At 41.2% G+C, this 17065-nt stretch overlaps 1 protein-coding gene across 3 annotated transcripts in view; it reads right to left on the bottom strand.

Moving 5' to 3' along the window:
* Positions 1-1980: 1980 nt before the first annotated feature.
* The window catches only part of EMB2738 (GTP-binding family protein), an 87282-nt gene continuing 72197 nt past the window's right edge, over positions 1981-17065 (bottom strand). Inside the window, exons 7-11 of one of the 3 annotated variants that reach the window (XM_087666484.1) lie at positions 7344-7505; positions 5634-5827; positions 5327-5477; positions 4958-5170; positions 1981-2452 (exon numbers count right to left, since the gene is read on the bottom strand). In XM_087666484.1, the coding sequence (XP_087522610.1) occupies positions 2417-2452; positions 4958-5170; positions 5327-5477; positions 5634-5827; positions 7344-7505 (756 nt within the window). In that variant the 3' untranslated portion in view covers positions 1981-2416. Of the gene's footprint in view, positions 2453-2519; positions 2952-3662; positions 4213-4957; positions 5171-5326; positions 5478-5633; positions 5828-7343; positions 7506-17065 lie in introns of those variants that run through there. The other 2 variants (XM_087666483.1, XM_087666485.1) reach the window with 2 other exon arrangements.

Below are 17065 nucleotides of genomic sequence, written 5' to 3'. Positions count from 1 at the left end.
GGGGATCACAAAGATTGAAAGCTCTTTGACATGATATAGCGGAGGCACCTCAAACCTCCCAACCCCAGCCACAACCTCATCACCCACCCCAATGACAACCCCAAGGACTACCTCGCCACCCATTCCAATGACAACCTCATCACCCACCCCAATGACAACCCCAAGGACTACCTCGCCACCCATTCCAATGACAACCTTGAGGACCTCACCGCCCTTGCAGGTGACCCAACTCTTGAACATTAGGTCCCTATTCTCAAGGAGACCCTTGAACTTAGCCTTCAAGGCCTTCACATTGTAATTTTTCAATACTCATTCCCCACTTTATAAATGAAATGGAAATACAAAAAGAGGCACCTCAAACCTCCCAACCCCAGCCACAACCTCATCACCCACCCCAATGACAACCCCGAGGACTACCTCACCACCCATTCCAATGACAACCTTGAGGACCTCACTGCCCTTGCAGGTGACCCAACTCTTGAACATTAGGTCCCTATTCTCGAGGAGACCCTTGAACTTAGCCTTCAAGGCCTTCGCATTGTAATTTTTCAATACTCATTTCCCACTTTATAAATGAAATGGAAATACAAAAAGAAAGCCTTATGAAATGTTTACCTTTCTTTTGTGGAAAATGGATGTGTAGTGAACCCCACAAGGATCACCACCAAGTGAAAAAGGCCTCTCTCTAGGCTAAAAGACCCCCACTTCACTTGGGATTGACCCTTTGTGCATTGAACGCCATATGGGTCACCACCAAGCAAGAGAGACACTTCCCTGAAATGATGGTCCTTGTATCACTTGGTCATGACATTCCAAGTGTAGACTACTCAAATTTGATGCCATTCTTAACAACAGTTAGCTCTAACGTGATTTGCTCATAGCCCAAAGTAGGCACACTAATATGAGGGATTACTCAAATGAGGCACAAGAAACCTACATTTATGAAGCTATTTATCATGTACACAAAGTATCCAAATACCACAAAAAGGTATAGTGGGACTATCAAATTTGGTACTCAAAAGTACCAAGACTACCAATAATAATACAATGAGACTAATAATAATGATATTAAAAACTACCAATTTTGGTACCTTGGGACAAAGAAAACCACGTAAAGATAGTGTTGGATAGAAGTATAGAATAATACAAGAATACAAAATAAGTGTTGAGAGCTAGAAAATATGCTATCCAAATGTTAATTGTGTTACTTAAATTTCAATCTATTCTATTTTATGTCTATACAACTTCCGTTCTATTTCTATGTTTTCACTCTTTGCTTTTGTCTATCTCAAATCATTGTCATTGCAACAACTATATCTCTTTATAAGAGTGAGGCTAACTTCATTTTGTGATTACTGAGTATAGATAAGCTTCTTAGGTGATGATAACATGTATCTTTCTTTCACAATCCAAGCCTTGATTTTAGGTGCATCTCCTTGAATTTTGTAAGTAGATGCATGTGGTCCTGTGGCTGTGCAATCCTCAGGCGTAGCTCTAACAAGTTGTTAATGGGAATGTAGATGAATATCATCATTTGTTCTCTCTTTACATGTAAAGCATTTTTCTTTTCTTATTGGGTCCTCGCAAACATTGAGAAAGTAATTAGAGATGATATGATCCAAACAAATCCTTTGATCATGTGAATGTAAAGCAAGATAAACAATACAAATAGCAATGTACCTTTTTATCATCAATATAAAAGCTAAATGAAGTAGAAAGTTTGATGTATTCATTATGCAAGTCTATCCTCAATTATCGTAATGTGCACAAACCCTATCTTCATAATGATCAAAAGTTCACAATCCAACCAAATATCAATATCTTGTAAGGAAATTTTAGAAAACTCCATCATGTCTTGGTCTAATGGTACCAATTTTTCACAAATATGGTGCCATCTTCTATATAAAAGTGACATGATGAAGTTTTGAGTGACAATATACTTACAAACAATAAAATCTAGTTGCAACTTGCAAGTGATTCCATCTTGTGCCTTTGTATCTCAACCTACATTCACAAACTCTAGGATATTATCTACATCTGGACGCTTCACTATGAATATGGTTCTTAAAGTCCGAACTTTAGTGTTGAAAAAATCCACAAAAATGGCAATATACAAAAGTGGATATTTTGCTTTGACTACTTGAAATGTTGGGATCTAGGTATTTTTGCACCTCGTGAAAAACTTCGCACTTGTAACTCACTTATTCTAGAATCTAGTAATGACCACTCTCTCCTCTTGAAATTTGGAAGAAGACTAGACAAGACTTCCCATTATCCACTCGAGGGAGGTGGTATGTAAAAATGGTCATAAAAGAATAAACCCCTCTCAACCTTAGTGCCGCTTTAGTCATCCCCTTGTAAAGCTCTTCACCAATATAGTCGTGGATGATATCCAAAACATCTATCACACATTCTATTATCTGCCACTCCTAGATGCTTGATGAATACAAGTCTGTTAACATCAAATGGTCTTGTCAATTACAAGGTGAATAAAAAACACGGATCTTTATTTATACCAAAAAGTACATACAATCAAAATGCACCAACAATTTGATCTATGGAGAGAGAGATTATAAGCAATGGGCTCAAGGTGAAGCTCCTTATGCATGAAAACATGCAGCACACTTTTTTTTATTTTCTTGGAGCCACAAAGCCTAAAAATCCATTACTATGCCCTTTCAACATGATAAAAAAGAGTTTACTCTCGAAGATCTCTTCCACTTTCTTCATTGCATGATTATCCAACTTCCCTTCATTATGGTTGAGGGAATCCACCTATCCTGCTCATCGAGTGTATTGAAAGTAACTATGGACTCCATGGAAGCACTAGGTCTTCTACACCAAGAAGACACCTCCATGGAGCATAAAGATGGAGGGCAAAATCATGCGATTGAGTGGAGAGAAAATAAACAAAACTTCCAAAGGATGCAAAATGGAGGCAACAAAGCTGGCTGAAATACGACAACAAAACATTACTATTAAAATCTGACAATCACTCTACTTTACTATCAAAAATTGACAATTACTCTACTCATTTCAATAAAACTAACAATATAAAAAATGCCAAACTTATTTGATTTTCAAAAAAAAAAAAAACACCACAACCTTTTCCTCATTGGTGGAGCACACTCTCTACATGCTAAAAGACTGAAAAATGTCCTCAAACTCTTGCTAACGTTTGATGAGCAAGAGGGCAAAGGCAAAGGTGCATCTAATGCGTGAATGGGTTCTTACAAATCTCTTCAGTGATAGCTCCAAGACGAGCTTGCCCAACACTACTTCATTCCTGGCACTAACGCACGATCCACATGCCAAAGGAGATCGCATCAAATCAAGCAAGCATAGTTTGCAAAGCGCAACACTATGAGCATTCAACCACTGTTTTCAACCTCTGACGAATTTGAGCCATCGTAACTAACAGCGAGAAATATCCTTTCAATGAATGCACTGTCTACGACCACCACATGGCAGATATCCTTACCTTCATCAATACATCATTTCTGGTGATTTTCTTTGATCAACTTGGATCCTACATGTCAAAATCATTGAGAGATCATTTTGCATAGGATAGTAGCATATGCCTACAATCCCTATGATTGTAAGCATAAGCATATGTTTTCGTTTATTGTTCCCAAGTACCCAAACATGTTCCTCTTTCCCCCTCCCCCCCCCCCTCTCTCTCTCTCTCTCTCTCTCGGAGGGTAATACTAGATTGCACTGTAGAGATCCAAAGGGACAACAAGGCTATGGCTATGATAGTGATGCCATAGCAAAATCCAAGCCATTATCACCCACCATAAGGGCCATCCGCCACGCTCCTTTAATTCAAATAGCTTATTTTCTAGTTTACCATGAGGCGTGATTGGGCATCCATCCATTCGCCAAAAGAACATTTTGCCTCCCTTTTGTTGAATTCCCTAGAAAGTCAATAGGCAAATTGCTTCCATTTACATTTTCATTTCCATTTTGTAAGTATTGTTCATGAACATGTATGTGATGTTTTGAGCATAGGTCCATTTTGGGCTTTTGAAGACGTTAATATCTGGCTGTGGAATCCTGACCCTTGCCGCTTCCCCTTGTTTGAGTATATGGATGAGCCCTTTGCCTCCATATATAGCATCTCAACTTCAGTCATGTTTATATGAAATAATCTCCCACCCAGTAAGTAACTCTATACCGCAATTTTTATCACTAGTCATTTTCATGTGGATCCTGCAAAAATAAAATACGACAATAACACATGTAAAAAATCATCAATGTCAATTACACAGCAGCAATAAGTAGCTGCAGCCAAAATAGTGAGCCTGTCAGCTGAAATTCATTTCGACTGAACGATTAGCACTAAGATAATGGCACATTGTGTATATTGTTGCTCAGAATCACACAGATTACTGTACACCAAGACCTCTGCTGTTTTTGTGATGTCGTTTAAACTGTAGCTGCAGCTTCTGCAACCTGCAGGCAAGTCAATGCCTCTGATCCCCCCGCTATGCTTAGCATTGGAAAATGCAAGTCCTCTGCTGTTGGTTTAGCACTCCGAAATGCAAATCCTCTTCTGTTCGCTCTTTTCCTAACAACTTGCAAATTCTTGTGGAGCTTGCTATCTCCTGTTGTGTAACCTTTGTTGATTTAGGCCTTTAACTACTCGCACACCCTCCTGTTCACTATTTCCAACTGCTTTATTTTAGAGGTGTCTTAGCATTCCTTCAAACCTTTTAAAATACCTAGCACAATAGATGTCTTAATATAGGCACGATGACAACAAAGGTGGTATGCGAACCGACAAATGATTAGAATCCTGACAATCTAGAGAAGCTTATCGAGAGTTGTCACTACAAAATTCCAGGCTCCTGCTCCGAGTATCCAATAATCTTAGAATGCCTTGAGACTTACAGAATGACCAGATGGGTGCTTTGTTATGAAAGAGAAGAGCAGATTAGAATGCCTTGAGACTTACAGCATCAGCATCCTCAATAAGCCCAACATTGACAGCTTCCTTTAATGATTTTTCCTTGTCAGATTTCTTCTTGCTCCGCCATAGCAGCCTTATAGGGGTTCCACGATAGCCTACATTGGCTCGGATCTGTTTCTCCATGTAGCAACGGTAGACATCTGGAAACAGTTTGGATTCATTTACAAAAAATACAAATGTGGGAGGTCGTACTGCTGCCTGCATGCAACATTGTGGGTTATGTTCAGAGTTTTCATGTTGAAACTTGAAGAGAACAAGATACTAAGATGCCTTATTGCCATCCAGCTCCAATTACAATTTCTTTATTTGGGCACTTAGCTGAATGAGTACTATTTCAAGACTTTGCATAAAGACCTGGGTGCAGTAGTATAAGCGGCCCTTCTTGCCTCCTCTTGTTCTCGGTGGTGGATTCAGAGCCATGGCATCCTGAACCACTTGATTCAATACAGCAGTGCTCAATCTTCTTGACCTCTCTTTTTCCACCTCAATTGCTGCATCTAGTATTCTAAATGGCCAACACAACCAACAAAACCAGATGGAACAGAGTAGTTAGCTTTAAAGCTACATAGATCAACAAGATTCCACCAAAAGTTGTGGTAAGCTTATGGGCATCATGAAAGGAAAGCTTTATCAGGACATTAACAAATACATTCAACATTACTTGCTGACTCTTTGATTGGTAGTTATGGATGTGTACACAATTGGGGCCCAGTCTAAAGCCCGCAGCTTCTTGCGCACATCTTGTTCATAGTAGATGGTCGACTTGTTGTCTTTGTTCGGAACAGTATCCCATTTGTTTACTACGATTACACAACCCTTCCCTTCTTGTTCAATTCTCTCACCAAGCTTGCAATCCTAGGATAAGCAAGACCAAACATCAGAAATATTCAGCTTGAACAAGAGAAAATCACTTTGTTATGGAGCACACATGCCATTTGGAGTTCAGGAACAGATTGAGTGCTATGCCATTTGGAGTTTAGAAAAAGAGAATCAATTCGAGCACGGCAGAAAGGCAAGTCACCAAAATTCGTTGGTTAGAAAAAACAAGTTGTAATTAACTACCTTTCTAGCAACTTCCAACAGTAGTTCAGCTGAGGTCTGAGAACTGTGGAAGGTACCCCTTTTATGTTCCTCCCCCTATCATTATCAATCTGTTCTATGATGACAGGTAGAGGCAGAGTAACCCAACCAATACATCTATTACCAGAAGTAGCACATAATGTCTGTCGTTTCCCTTGGTTTGGCAAGGCTCCCCAGTTCTGCAAGCATTCAAAACTAGATACACGTGCAAGAACTTCTTAATGCAAAGCAGGTGGAGGAGTTGCTGCTGCTTATGGATGCAAGGCAGGTTAAGCAGTAGCTTGTGTAGTTCTGATCAGACTTTCTTTCAATGGTTGGCAAAGGTGCAACCATGCAAAACAGGCCTAGCAACCATTAGAGACTGTTCTGGATCTTCCATCCACAACCCCTCAAGCAGGAGCACCAATCACGCAGCTGGTAAACAGCACACAGACCAGTTAAATGGGTTGACAAGTAGCATTGAACATGCAATAGCCACAAATACAGGCCCTAGAACAAGAATGGAGTGTGTGTGTGTGTGTAAAGAATTCGCAAATTCAACTAAATAATAGCTGTGGACAGAATGGGCTCATGTAATAATTCCAAGGCATAAGAACTTGGTGATGCTCTGTTGAGAACCCAGATAGGAATGATGTAGCTAATGATTTGCTATTTTTTGGGTTCTACAAATGGCAAGTATTCCACTGTAAGGCTTATTTGAAATTACAATCACATGTCAGCTGAAAAATATTGGCAAATCTATGGTTTCCTGAGATTGAGATTTTGGGCTTAAAAACTCATTGGCTTCAAAGTTCCAGATGCCTAATTGTTGCTTTTTCCAGGTGAATAGGGAGCTTTGATTTTGGAACACAGGAAAGCTGGGAGAGAACAATGTCAGAGGGTGAAAGCCCAATATAGTGTTAGTCTCTTTATAATTGTAACCTTCTCTAATATCCACAAGCAACAGTAAAAATTGTGTTGTCTAAAACTTGATGCTTCTATAAAGATTCTACAAAGAGTTGCAAGTGCTTGATCAATTGAGCAACTGCCAATAGTTATTGCAAGAACACTGGAAGGGCAAGATCCCTCTTCAAGAACGTTTACATGCTGCATGAGTAAAAAGGAAATGTTTACATCACTGGCGTTTGTTGAGGAAAAGAAGACTGCATGTACAAGGAAATCAGTTCGCCACCACGTGATAGAAAGGTTCACTAATACATTTCTTTTAGAGGGCAATGTGTAGCACCTGAAACAGTCATGAACCTTTAAATAAGTTAAAATAGGTGATAAGTAAAACCTTAAGATCACTTACCTGTTCAGTAACACAGGCCATGGCATCAATCACCAATGCCACTACATCTGATCGCCGTACTGCACGAAATGCCCGATTTACAGACAGTTCTTCTGTCTTGCTGCCAGTAGAAGCCACAGCTGCTTTGCGCCGTATTCCAGCGGTATCTATCAAGCGATAAACCTGAAATGATAGACATTGCAGAAACCCCAAATGAGAACTCAGAGCTTGCACTAAGCTGGAGTCTTTATCAGCTAAAACAATTCACAAGAGGACAAGTGGAAGGAAAAAGCAGAGGACAACAATAAACATGACCCACTTGTGATAAAGCCCCTCTCTCTTACGCTTGAATAAGTTTCATGACAATTGGTAGATCTCAATGGCATGTATTGCCAGTTCAGATCTACAGCCAGTTGAACTGTATATGACTTGAGGGTGTTCATATGTTGCTCTAAGAACTTATCATTTTCTCAAAATTTATGCGGAAAATTTTATATACCAAACAACAGCAGTTAATTGAGCTATCTAAAAATAGCATACATGACTTTTCTGCAACGTTGACCTCTGTTACCTTCATCCTGATTCACACATGGCAAATGCTTCATTCCTTGGCTGCCCTTCCCAAGTTCCTCTGTTCAATTCCCTTTTTCCTCTTCTATCTATCCTCCATAATGTGTCTCCTTTTCTCAGGCCTCTTCCCTACTTATTGTATGCAGAGTTAAGCAAGACTAATAAACTTTTGCTGGTTATTTGATCAGTTTGGCACCGTGGAAAATGAAAGGAAGGAACAGTGAGGAGACACAGAAGCTGGATACAGCATAGGTGCAGGTGCTATGATGGAGTACCAAGACAAAACGTATGCACAGGAAGGTACAATGCACATTGTGTTAAAACACCTAAAAGTTGCCGGATTATTAATCATATTTTTCTAGCATTTTTTTGACTCTTAAGACAATCCCAATAAGAATTAAATCAATTAAAACAACATTCTAAAAAAAAATTACAGTAGAAAAGTGACTCAAGAACTTCTATAAAAGTGAATCATTGTGTACTAACACTTTGGTCCCATGCATCCTACCTTGCCGTGCTGCCCCAAACATCATCGCCAACTTTCCTTCTCCATCTCCTAATCATTCTCTCATTTTTTTGATTGCTGTTGTCATGAGGATATGTATTTTTGAAAACTCACTTAACATGTGGATTAATTTTAATCACATGGTTAAGTAAATGTTGCACATGTGAGATGTAACTAGGGTTACAGTAAATTTATGAGCCCGGGACCCGAGGAAATCACAAGATGTCAAAGGCAAAAGTTGTTGTAAGTTATGCCGCATAGGTACTTGGTGGTATCTGGTGCTAGTTCTTGGCCTAGGTCATTCATTTGGGCGCAAGTGTCAACTGGTGACACTAGAGAAGTGGTGTTTAATGGTACCTAACGCCAAACTAATGGTCAAAGATAGCACAAAGACACTTGGGAATGGAAGTTGCCTAGCCAATTTAATTATTGGCCAATCATATTATTTTTCAGGACACCGAAATAATTATTAGATTAATTTTAGTATTTAAAGACTGAAAATTAATATTTAATTATGGATAATGCTGAAAAAACCATTTGGGAAAGCTGCCACTTGTCAAAAATGCCCATGCAAGACTAAAAAACGTCTTTAAAGGCTCGAGAGGCATTTTTAGTGTATTCAGTCTGCAAGAGATGCTACTCGTTTGATTTGCAGCCATTGGAGGACCTTCTGAGGTAGCTAGGGGTAGGAGAAGACCAATCAACAGCAGCATCTATAGGCTGTTGAGATAGGACAGTAATAGTAAATGACTGATTTTCTTCAATTCTTTGCATCTACAAGCTGTTGAGACAGGGCAGCAGCAATAAATGACAGATTTTCTTCAATTCTTCACGAAGAAAGTCTGATTTTTCTCTCTCCTCAACATTCTCTTTCATCTCCCAACCTTTCTACAGCATTGAGATCACCAGAGGCTGAGAAATTTCAGATTTCTTTGCTATAATCTGCAGTTGAAACTAGGGTTTAGCAGCAACCTCGAGAAGTGCGCCAAATATGGGAAGCTCCAAGACTTGGATCCAACAGGGTTGAAGCTCTTTTTAGCCTATTCAAGTGAAGGGACCATCAAATAATTGAACTTGGGGCATTTTCCATCTCCATCAAAGCAGGTGAAGGCCAATTGATTGCCCAAATCAAGAGGCAAATAAGATAAGACTTGCTGGTCATTTTGAACAGCAAGGGGAGTTGGAATACCGAGAGGGATTGGGAGAATCCCATTGTACATCAACTTCTTCTTCAACAAAGTGTCCAATGTCCAAGATTATATGCTAAAGTGTGCATTTTAGTTTTGTAAATTTGTTAATTGCTATAAATAGTGCTTAATCATGTTATTTACCACCCTATCCGAGGTTGGAAGGGGAGTTGGAATACTGAGAGGGATTGGGAGAATCCCATTGTACATCAACTTCTTCTTCAACAAAGTGTCCAATGTCCAAGATTATATGCTAAAGTGTGCATTTCAGTTTTGTAAATTTGTTAATTGCTATAAATAGTGCTTAATCGTGTTATTTACCACCCTATCCGAGGTTGGTTACATGGTTCCATTGCCGGGATTCCACTCAATCCCTTAATTTGGTGGGCCCAAGGCACCTGATTGCAAGCCAAAGCTTTGTGCTAGTGCTGATTTTTACTCTTAATTGAGAAATTACAACAATATATCTTCATACAGTGAGATGGACTTAAGCAATGATGATGCCTCTTAGTATGAACATTCACATGGGAATGAAGGAAATGCAATGCCAAACCTTGGATAAGGCTCAAACCATGGACAGCAAGCTGAAAATGTTGTTGTTGGGCAAGATGCATGGCCTTCAGGGCATAAGAAGGCCGATGACCAACAAAGTGAAGAGGAATTTGATGACCAGTTCAAGAATTGGATGAGGATAGCAACAAATCTCTTTTCTGAATTGGCAAAGGATCTTGGTAAATTTTGAATGCTCCAAAGAAGGACAGCAAAGGCAAGAAGAAAAAGACGTCTTCTACATCTTCAGGGCAGCAAGATGCATAAGACGTCTTCTACATCTTCAGGGCAGCAAGATGCATCGAAGATAATGCCAAACCCTTCATTTGAAGCTCCCAAAGATGCTAATGAAATAAAACAATGGATACCTACATTTTGGACACCCGGGCATGCATGCTATGATGAGGCAGTCATGATATTTTGCTAGAAGCGCGATTTTTCATACTATGGTTAAACAAGGACCGCATACGAGGATGTATGGCACAAATCTCTATGGTATGCAGCAACCAATGCATGGTGTGCAAGGCCCAATGTATTTGGGTATGGCTGAAAATATGCAAAACTATGCATGGCAGCATTGGCTTGATGCTTGGGGCATAAAGTAGCATGTTTGGTACTGCATCTGCACCCCCAAATGCTTATGGGACTCAAGGAATGAATGCTGGTCATGCAAATGCTCCGTTTGGCGTTGGTTTTGATGTAAATTCAGCAAATGCGCCCTTTTTGCAGCAGTCACTATATGACAACTTGACACCCAAAGGGGCAACAAAAGACTGATGAGGGTGGAAAAGCAGTGAAGTTTGAGTCCTTCAGCGGTGTACAAGATAGACTGAAAGCTTTGACTTTCATTCAGCAATTTGATGCAACCTATTCAAGGGGGAACTTCACGGAGTCCTCGAAGATTCAAAAGGCAACTACCTTCTTGAAAGGAAATGCATTACAGTGGTGGTCCACTCTTTTGATGCAAGGTAGAGCACCGTCAACATGGATACAATTCAAGCAAATGTTTGCATTGAATTGGTTGTTACATACCTTTGAGGTGGGCATCATGATAGCTTGGTATTCGCATGGACCTTGCAAAGGTTAAAGCAATACGATCATGGCCACCTTTGAGGAATATGCATGACATCCGCAGCTTCTTGGGTTTATGTTCTTACTACAGGAAGTATGTACGTGGTTTGTTGAAATTGCATCTCCATTGCATGCCTTGCAGAAGAAGGATGTGCCATTTAGATGGACAGCAATGGAAATTTCAACATTTGAAAAGCTGAAGGAAAAGATGACTTCAGATCCTGTGCTTGTGTTGCCCGATCTAAGGAAGTCATTCATAGTTCAATGTGATGCATGTGGTAACACCATTGGAGCTGTTCTTACGCAGGACACCCGAGTTGTGGCTTATAAGAGCCGAATTCTCCACGCTGCAGAAAAGAGTTTGCAGGTCTATGAGAAAGAGCTCTTGGTTGTAATTCATGCACTGCCTACGTGGAAACATTATTTGTTGGGGGTTGATTTTACAGTGCAGACAGACCATCAAACTTTGAGGTACTTTCTAACATAAACAAAGTTGTCAAAGAAGCATATGAGATGGGCAAATTTTCTCTCTATGTTTCATTTTCAGATTGTACATATTGATGGTAAAAAGAATGTTGTGCTAATGCACTGTCACATAAGCCACAAATTTCAACCGTTAGCATGGTTTATCACACTGAGTTAGATGCCATGAAAAAGCAATATGTTGCTGATTCAGACTTTGCTAATGTTTATGATTAGCTTTGCAATGGCCGAAGACATGAACACTTTGTGCTAAGAGATGGATTTTTTATGATGCATGGGCGACTATGTGTCACAAAGCAGTTAAGGCCTAGAGTTATCACTGAAAGTCATGTTCCTCCGTATGTAGAACATAGAGGTATTGATGCCACGGTCAAGGTAGTGGAATATTTCTTTTATTGGCCAGCTTTGTGGCATGATGTAGAACAGTTTGTTAAGACATGCATCGTATGCCAAAAGGTAAAGCATGATAGGCAAAAGATGCTGGGTTTATTACAGCCCTTGCCTATTTCAGATAGGCCTTGGCAAAGCATTGCAATGGACTTTATTTTTTAGCTTCCTAAGACACCTACACGGAATGATGGAATATGGACCATCATTTGCAGGTTTAGCAAACAAGCCCATTTCATTCCGGTGAGGAAGAAAATAAAGGCTGTTCATATGGCATGATTGTTTTTACAACACATCTTTCAGTATCATGGTATGCCAGAGTCGATCATTAGTGATCGAGACCCTCAAATGACCAGTTTATTTTGGAAGGGCTTGTTTGAGAATATGGGTACCACGCTGAGATTCTCATCATCCTTCCATCTGCAGACAGATGGTCAATCTGAGGAAGCAAATTCCACAGTTTTAGATCTTTTGAGGTGCTATATTTCAGACCGCAAGACACAGTGGAAGCAGTATTTGCCCTTGGTTGTGTTTGCTTACAACAACACAGTGCATAGTTCTACGGGAAAAGCTCCATTTGAGGTGGTTGAGGGTGACAAGAAGGTACCACCTATTCTGCAAACAAAGGATAAGATCTTTGAGGTTGATCGTTATGTGGAAAAATTGGATGTAGCCTATGAAAAGATAAAATATGCACTTCACAGATCGCAAGAAAAGTAAAAGAGGGCAGCTGATCGCCACAAACGTGCTTTGCAGTTTGCAAAGGGTGATTATGTATTGCTGCGTTTTGAAAAGGCAAGGCTGAAAAAGATGAAAGGAAGAGAAAGATTATATCTGAAGTTGAGTATGAGATACTATGGGCCCTTCCAGGTGTTGGAGAAGATCAGCGATGTGGCATATCGGTTGAAATTACCTCCACATTGGCAGATACACAATGCCTTTCATGTCAGTCTGTTGAGGCCTTTTCATCATGATGTGCCAGAGAATATGTCTGCTGAAATTCAGCCTAAGGTTGAGGAGCTAGATGAGATTTTGGTACTTGAGTAGATTTTGACACATAAGGAAAGAAAGATCAAAGGTAAAGTTTCCAAGAGACACTTGGTGAAATTTCAGAATTATTCACCAATGGATGCCAAATGGATGGAAGAGGTTGACTTGGCAGACCATCCTCAGTTGTTGCAGCTTTACCTAGACGCCTTTTAGTTAGAGCCGACTTTAGTTCGGGCTCCGTCAGGTTCAGCAGAGCAAGGTTCCAAAGTATTGCCTGATACTCAAAGGGGAGGTAGCACTTCCCCTCCAGTTATGGACAGCTATCGTATGTACTGGATCTCGAATGTATTCAGCATGTATCCAAGGTACTGCGTTGACAGTATGTTTGCCATGAGATCACTATTTAGTGTACTAGTCACTGTGAGATGTATATAGATGAGTATGAGTTTCACCTAAGCACTAGAACTATACTTTTACATCAGCTTATGACCAATTTAGCATGAATTTTGCCTCAATTTTGAGATAAAATTCTGATCCGTTTTAGCTTAGATTTTGATCAGCTTGAGAACATTTTATGGTCACTTTTTGGATCAGTTGTGCATCAGTTTTTGCACTGATTGCTAGTCAGTTTTTGCAATAAGTTCATGATCGGTTTGGAATTACATTTGCAGCAGTTTGTGATCAGTTCTCGAATCAGCAGGTGATCAGTTTATTATTAGATTATGCTCAGTTTTCAATGGTTTACATCTAGTTCCATGGACAGCACCATATGTTGGGCATAGGAATGATTGAACAGCATTGCGCAATGTTGTGTTGACTATGATGCCCTATCGAAATTCCAGTTTAGTACTTTGCTTTTGATGCATTTGGCAGTGCAATTGAGGACGATTGCAAGGATTTCAAGGGGGAGGGCTGTCATGAGGACGTGTATTTTTGAAACCTCACTAAACATGTGGATTAATTTCTAATCCCATGATTAAGTAAATGTTGCCCAAGTGAGGTGCAACTGGGGTTAAAGTAAATTTATGAACCCAGGACCCGAAGAAATCACAAGATGTCAAAGGCAAAAGTTGCTATAGGTTATGCCGCACAAGTACTTGGTGGTATCTGGTGCCCGTTGTTGGACTAGGTTATTCATTTGGCTATAAGTGTTAGTTGGTGACACTAGAGAAGTGGTGTTTAATGGTACCTAACGCCAATTTGATGGTCAAAGATGGCGCAAAGACACTCGGGAATGGAAGTTGCCTAGCCAATTTAATTATTGGCCAATCGTATTATTTTTTGGAACACCGAAATAATTATTAGATTGATTTTCGGTATTTTAAGGCTGAAAATTAATATTTATTATGAAAAATGCTGGAAAAACCATTTCGGAAGGCTGCCACTTCTAAAAAAATGCCCATGTAAGACTGAAAAACGTCTTTAGAGGCTGGAGAGAAGCATTTTTATAAATTCAGCCTACAAGAGAGAGAGGGGGGACCTTCTGAGGCAGCCATTGGAGGACCTTCTGAGGTAGCCAAGGGCAGAAGAAGACCAATCAACAGCAAGAGATAGCATCTACAAGCTGTCGAAACACGGCAGCAGCAGTAAATGACCGATTTTCTTCAGTTCTTTGCATCTACATGCTGTTGAAGCAAGGCAACAACTGCACTTGACTGATTTTCAACCATTCTTCGCAACAAAACTCTGAATTTTCTCTCTCTACAGCTTTCCCTCTCTTCTCCTAGTCATTTCACAACCTTGCTCCGAAGATCTCAGCATTTGGACCCTTGGAGGCTGAGAAATTTCAGATTTCTCTGCTATAAACCCTAATTTACAGAGAAATTAGGGTTTAGCAACAGCCTCGAGAAGCGTGCTTGAAATTGGAAGCTCCCAGACTTGGATTCATCAGGGCTGAAGCTGTTCAAGTGGAGAGGCCAGCAAATAATTGAATTTGGGACATTTTTCCATCTCCATGAAAGGAGGTGAAGGCCAATTGATTGCCCGAATCAAGGGGCAAATCAAATTAAAGACTTGCTGGTGATTCATCACAACAAGGGGAGTTGGAATACAGAAAGGGATTGGGAGAATCCCATTGTAAATCAACTTTCTTCTTCAATAAAGCTAAAGAAATACTGAAAGGGGTGCCAATTTCAGGGCCAATTGAGTGTGCATTGTCCAAGATCAGTAGGTAAATTTGTATTTTCAGATTTGCATTAATTGTTTGCTGCTGAAATTAAGTTGGAATCAGGAATTTACCACCCATCCATGGAAGGAAGACTGGTTGCACGGACCATGGGGGTGATAGATGCTCCAGGCGGTACCACCAAGGCGTCTATTAGCTAGGCCGAGAGACATGACTCTGTACACTGGTAGAAGCGGGCAGCCTGTGTGAGGGGCCACTCGATCACATTCATTGGTGAATTCCACTGCGGAGGCACTCGAAAAATAATGCTCGAATGTAGGACCTCGACTCCAGCCCACCAGTTAATGTCCATCACTGGCCACTGCTGGGAAAAGAGTGCTAGTCCTCCTCCTCCCATCCACTAGGAGATGTGGCCTGCAACCTGGCCCCTCACCTCCTCCTCTATCTGTGTCATCGTCCAGTCTCTTGAATGAGAGGTCTGAAAGAAGAAAGCATAGTTTGGTCCATCCGGTGGTGTAAGTAAATGGACCTTACCTCTCCTTGACTTGAGAACCACAAAGATCCCCACCTCCAGAGGTAGTGGAAACTGTCCGCGCTCCGCAACTCTCAAATAAGACCATGGACCACTGCGAAAAAACTCCTGGGGGAGCAATTGCGCTAGTCAAGGGAAGGTGTGACGGGCGGCTGGACCAAATGAGCTAGTGGCTGTGTAGGGAGGAAGGGAGGGGGGCTGGGCTGCTGGTAAGGAGAGGATGTGGGCATGTGAGGCTCGTCACCCCCTGTGGGAAGGGGGCAAATGGATTGGGGGGGGGGGGGAGGGGAGGGTGTAAGGGCTTTGTAGCTATACCATGCCGTTGCTACCGAATGCACCTATATAGGGAGTAGTAGTGACTCAAAGCCCTGCCTTGTTTCCACTCTACGTGTGATTCCCTATACCCAGTGGTGAACCCTCTTATGTGCGGCGTCACGAGGGTGTAGTCCTAGGATGTGTCTATGTTGTCCCGCTTTTTGGATTGAATAATACAAGAGTATACCTTGAGCTCATATATCATGTTACCTTTCTGTGCCGTGTTGAGTGCGTAACGAGTGTAGGTTTATCACACTTGGTATTAGAGCGACTCTTGCTCGGAGTGAAGGAGTGCTCACGGAAGCAGGAGGAAAGATCCAGTGCCCTGAAGAGATTGAAGTCATAACGACCCACAGCGAGACACCCCACGTCGTGTCGACCCCCATCGTATCGCCCCACGTCGCAACGCCCCTCGACACATCGGCCCCCGGCGTGACACCCCAACCTCGACACCCCACCGTCTGAAGACGTGACGCGGCTTCCCCGCGGCACGACCCACACCACCACAGGCAAAACGCGGCTTCCCCACATCGACACCACCACCAACCACATGGAGGACGAAAGGGAGAACGTCACCCTCCAAACAATGGAGGAGAGGAAGAAGAGTAGAGGACAAGAATGGAGAGTGGCCCAAGAGGAGAAGGTGGCCGGACTGGAAAGACAATTAGATGGTATGTCAGGCATGCTGGAGTTAATATGGAGGAACATGCAGATGAAGGAAGAGGAGGAGGAAAGGAATAAAAAACTAGAAGTGGAGCAAGGCTATAGAGAATGGGTGATACAACAACAAGAAGAGGAGAAAAGACACAGAATGCAAGAGGAGATGGATAGAATGGGTAGAGAGGAGACATCTAGGAGGGCGCAAGATACAAGGAAAGAGAAGGAGAAAGTAGTAGAATTAGGAAGTAAAAAGAAAGACAAGAAGAAGGAGAAGAAGCACCACCGTAAAGAGGAGAAAGATAGTGAAAGTTCAAAAGATGATTATGGAAAATTCAAGATGCCCCAACCAGCCAAGTACAAGGGAGAGAG

This window comes from Lygodium microphyllum, chromosome 25 (genome assembly GCF_053477565.2).
Source record: "Lygodium microphyllum isolate KBCC chromosome 25, Lygodium_microphyllum_v1.1.10, whole genome shotgun sequence".
NCBI lineage: Eukaryota > Viridiplantae > Streptophyta > Polypodiopsida > Schizaeales > Lygodiaceae > Lygodium > Lygodium microphyllum.
Note: the sequence above shows the minus strand (reverse complement) of the source record. Positions and strands in the feature narration are given on the sequence as shown.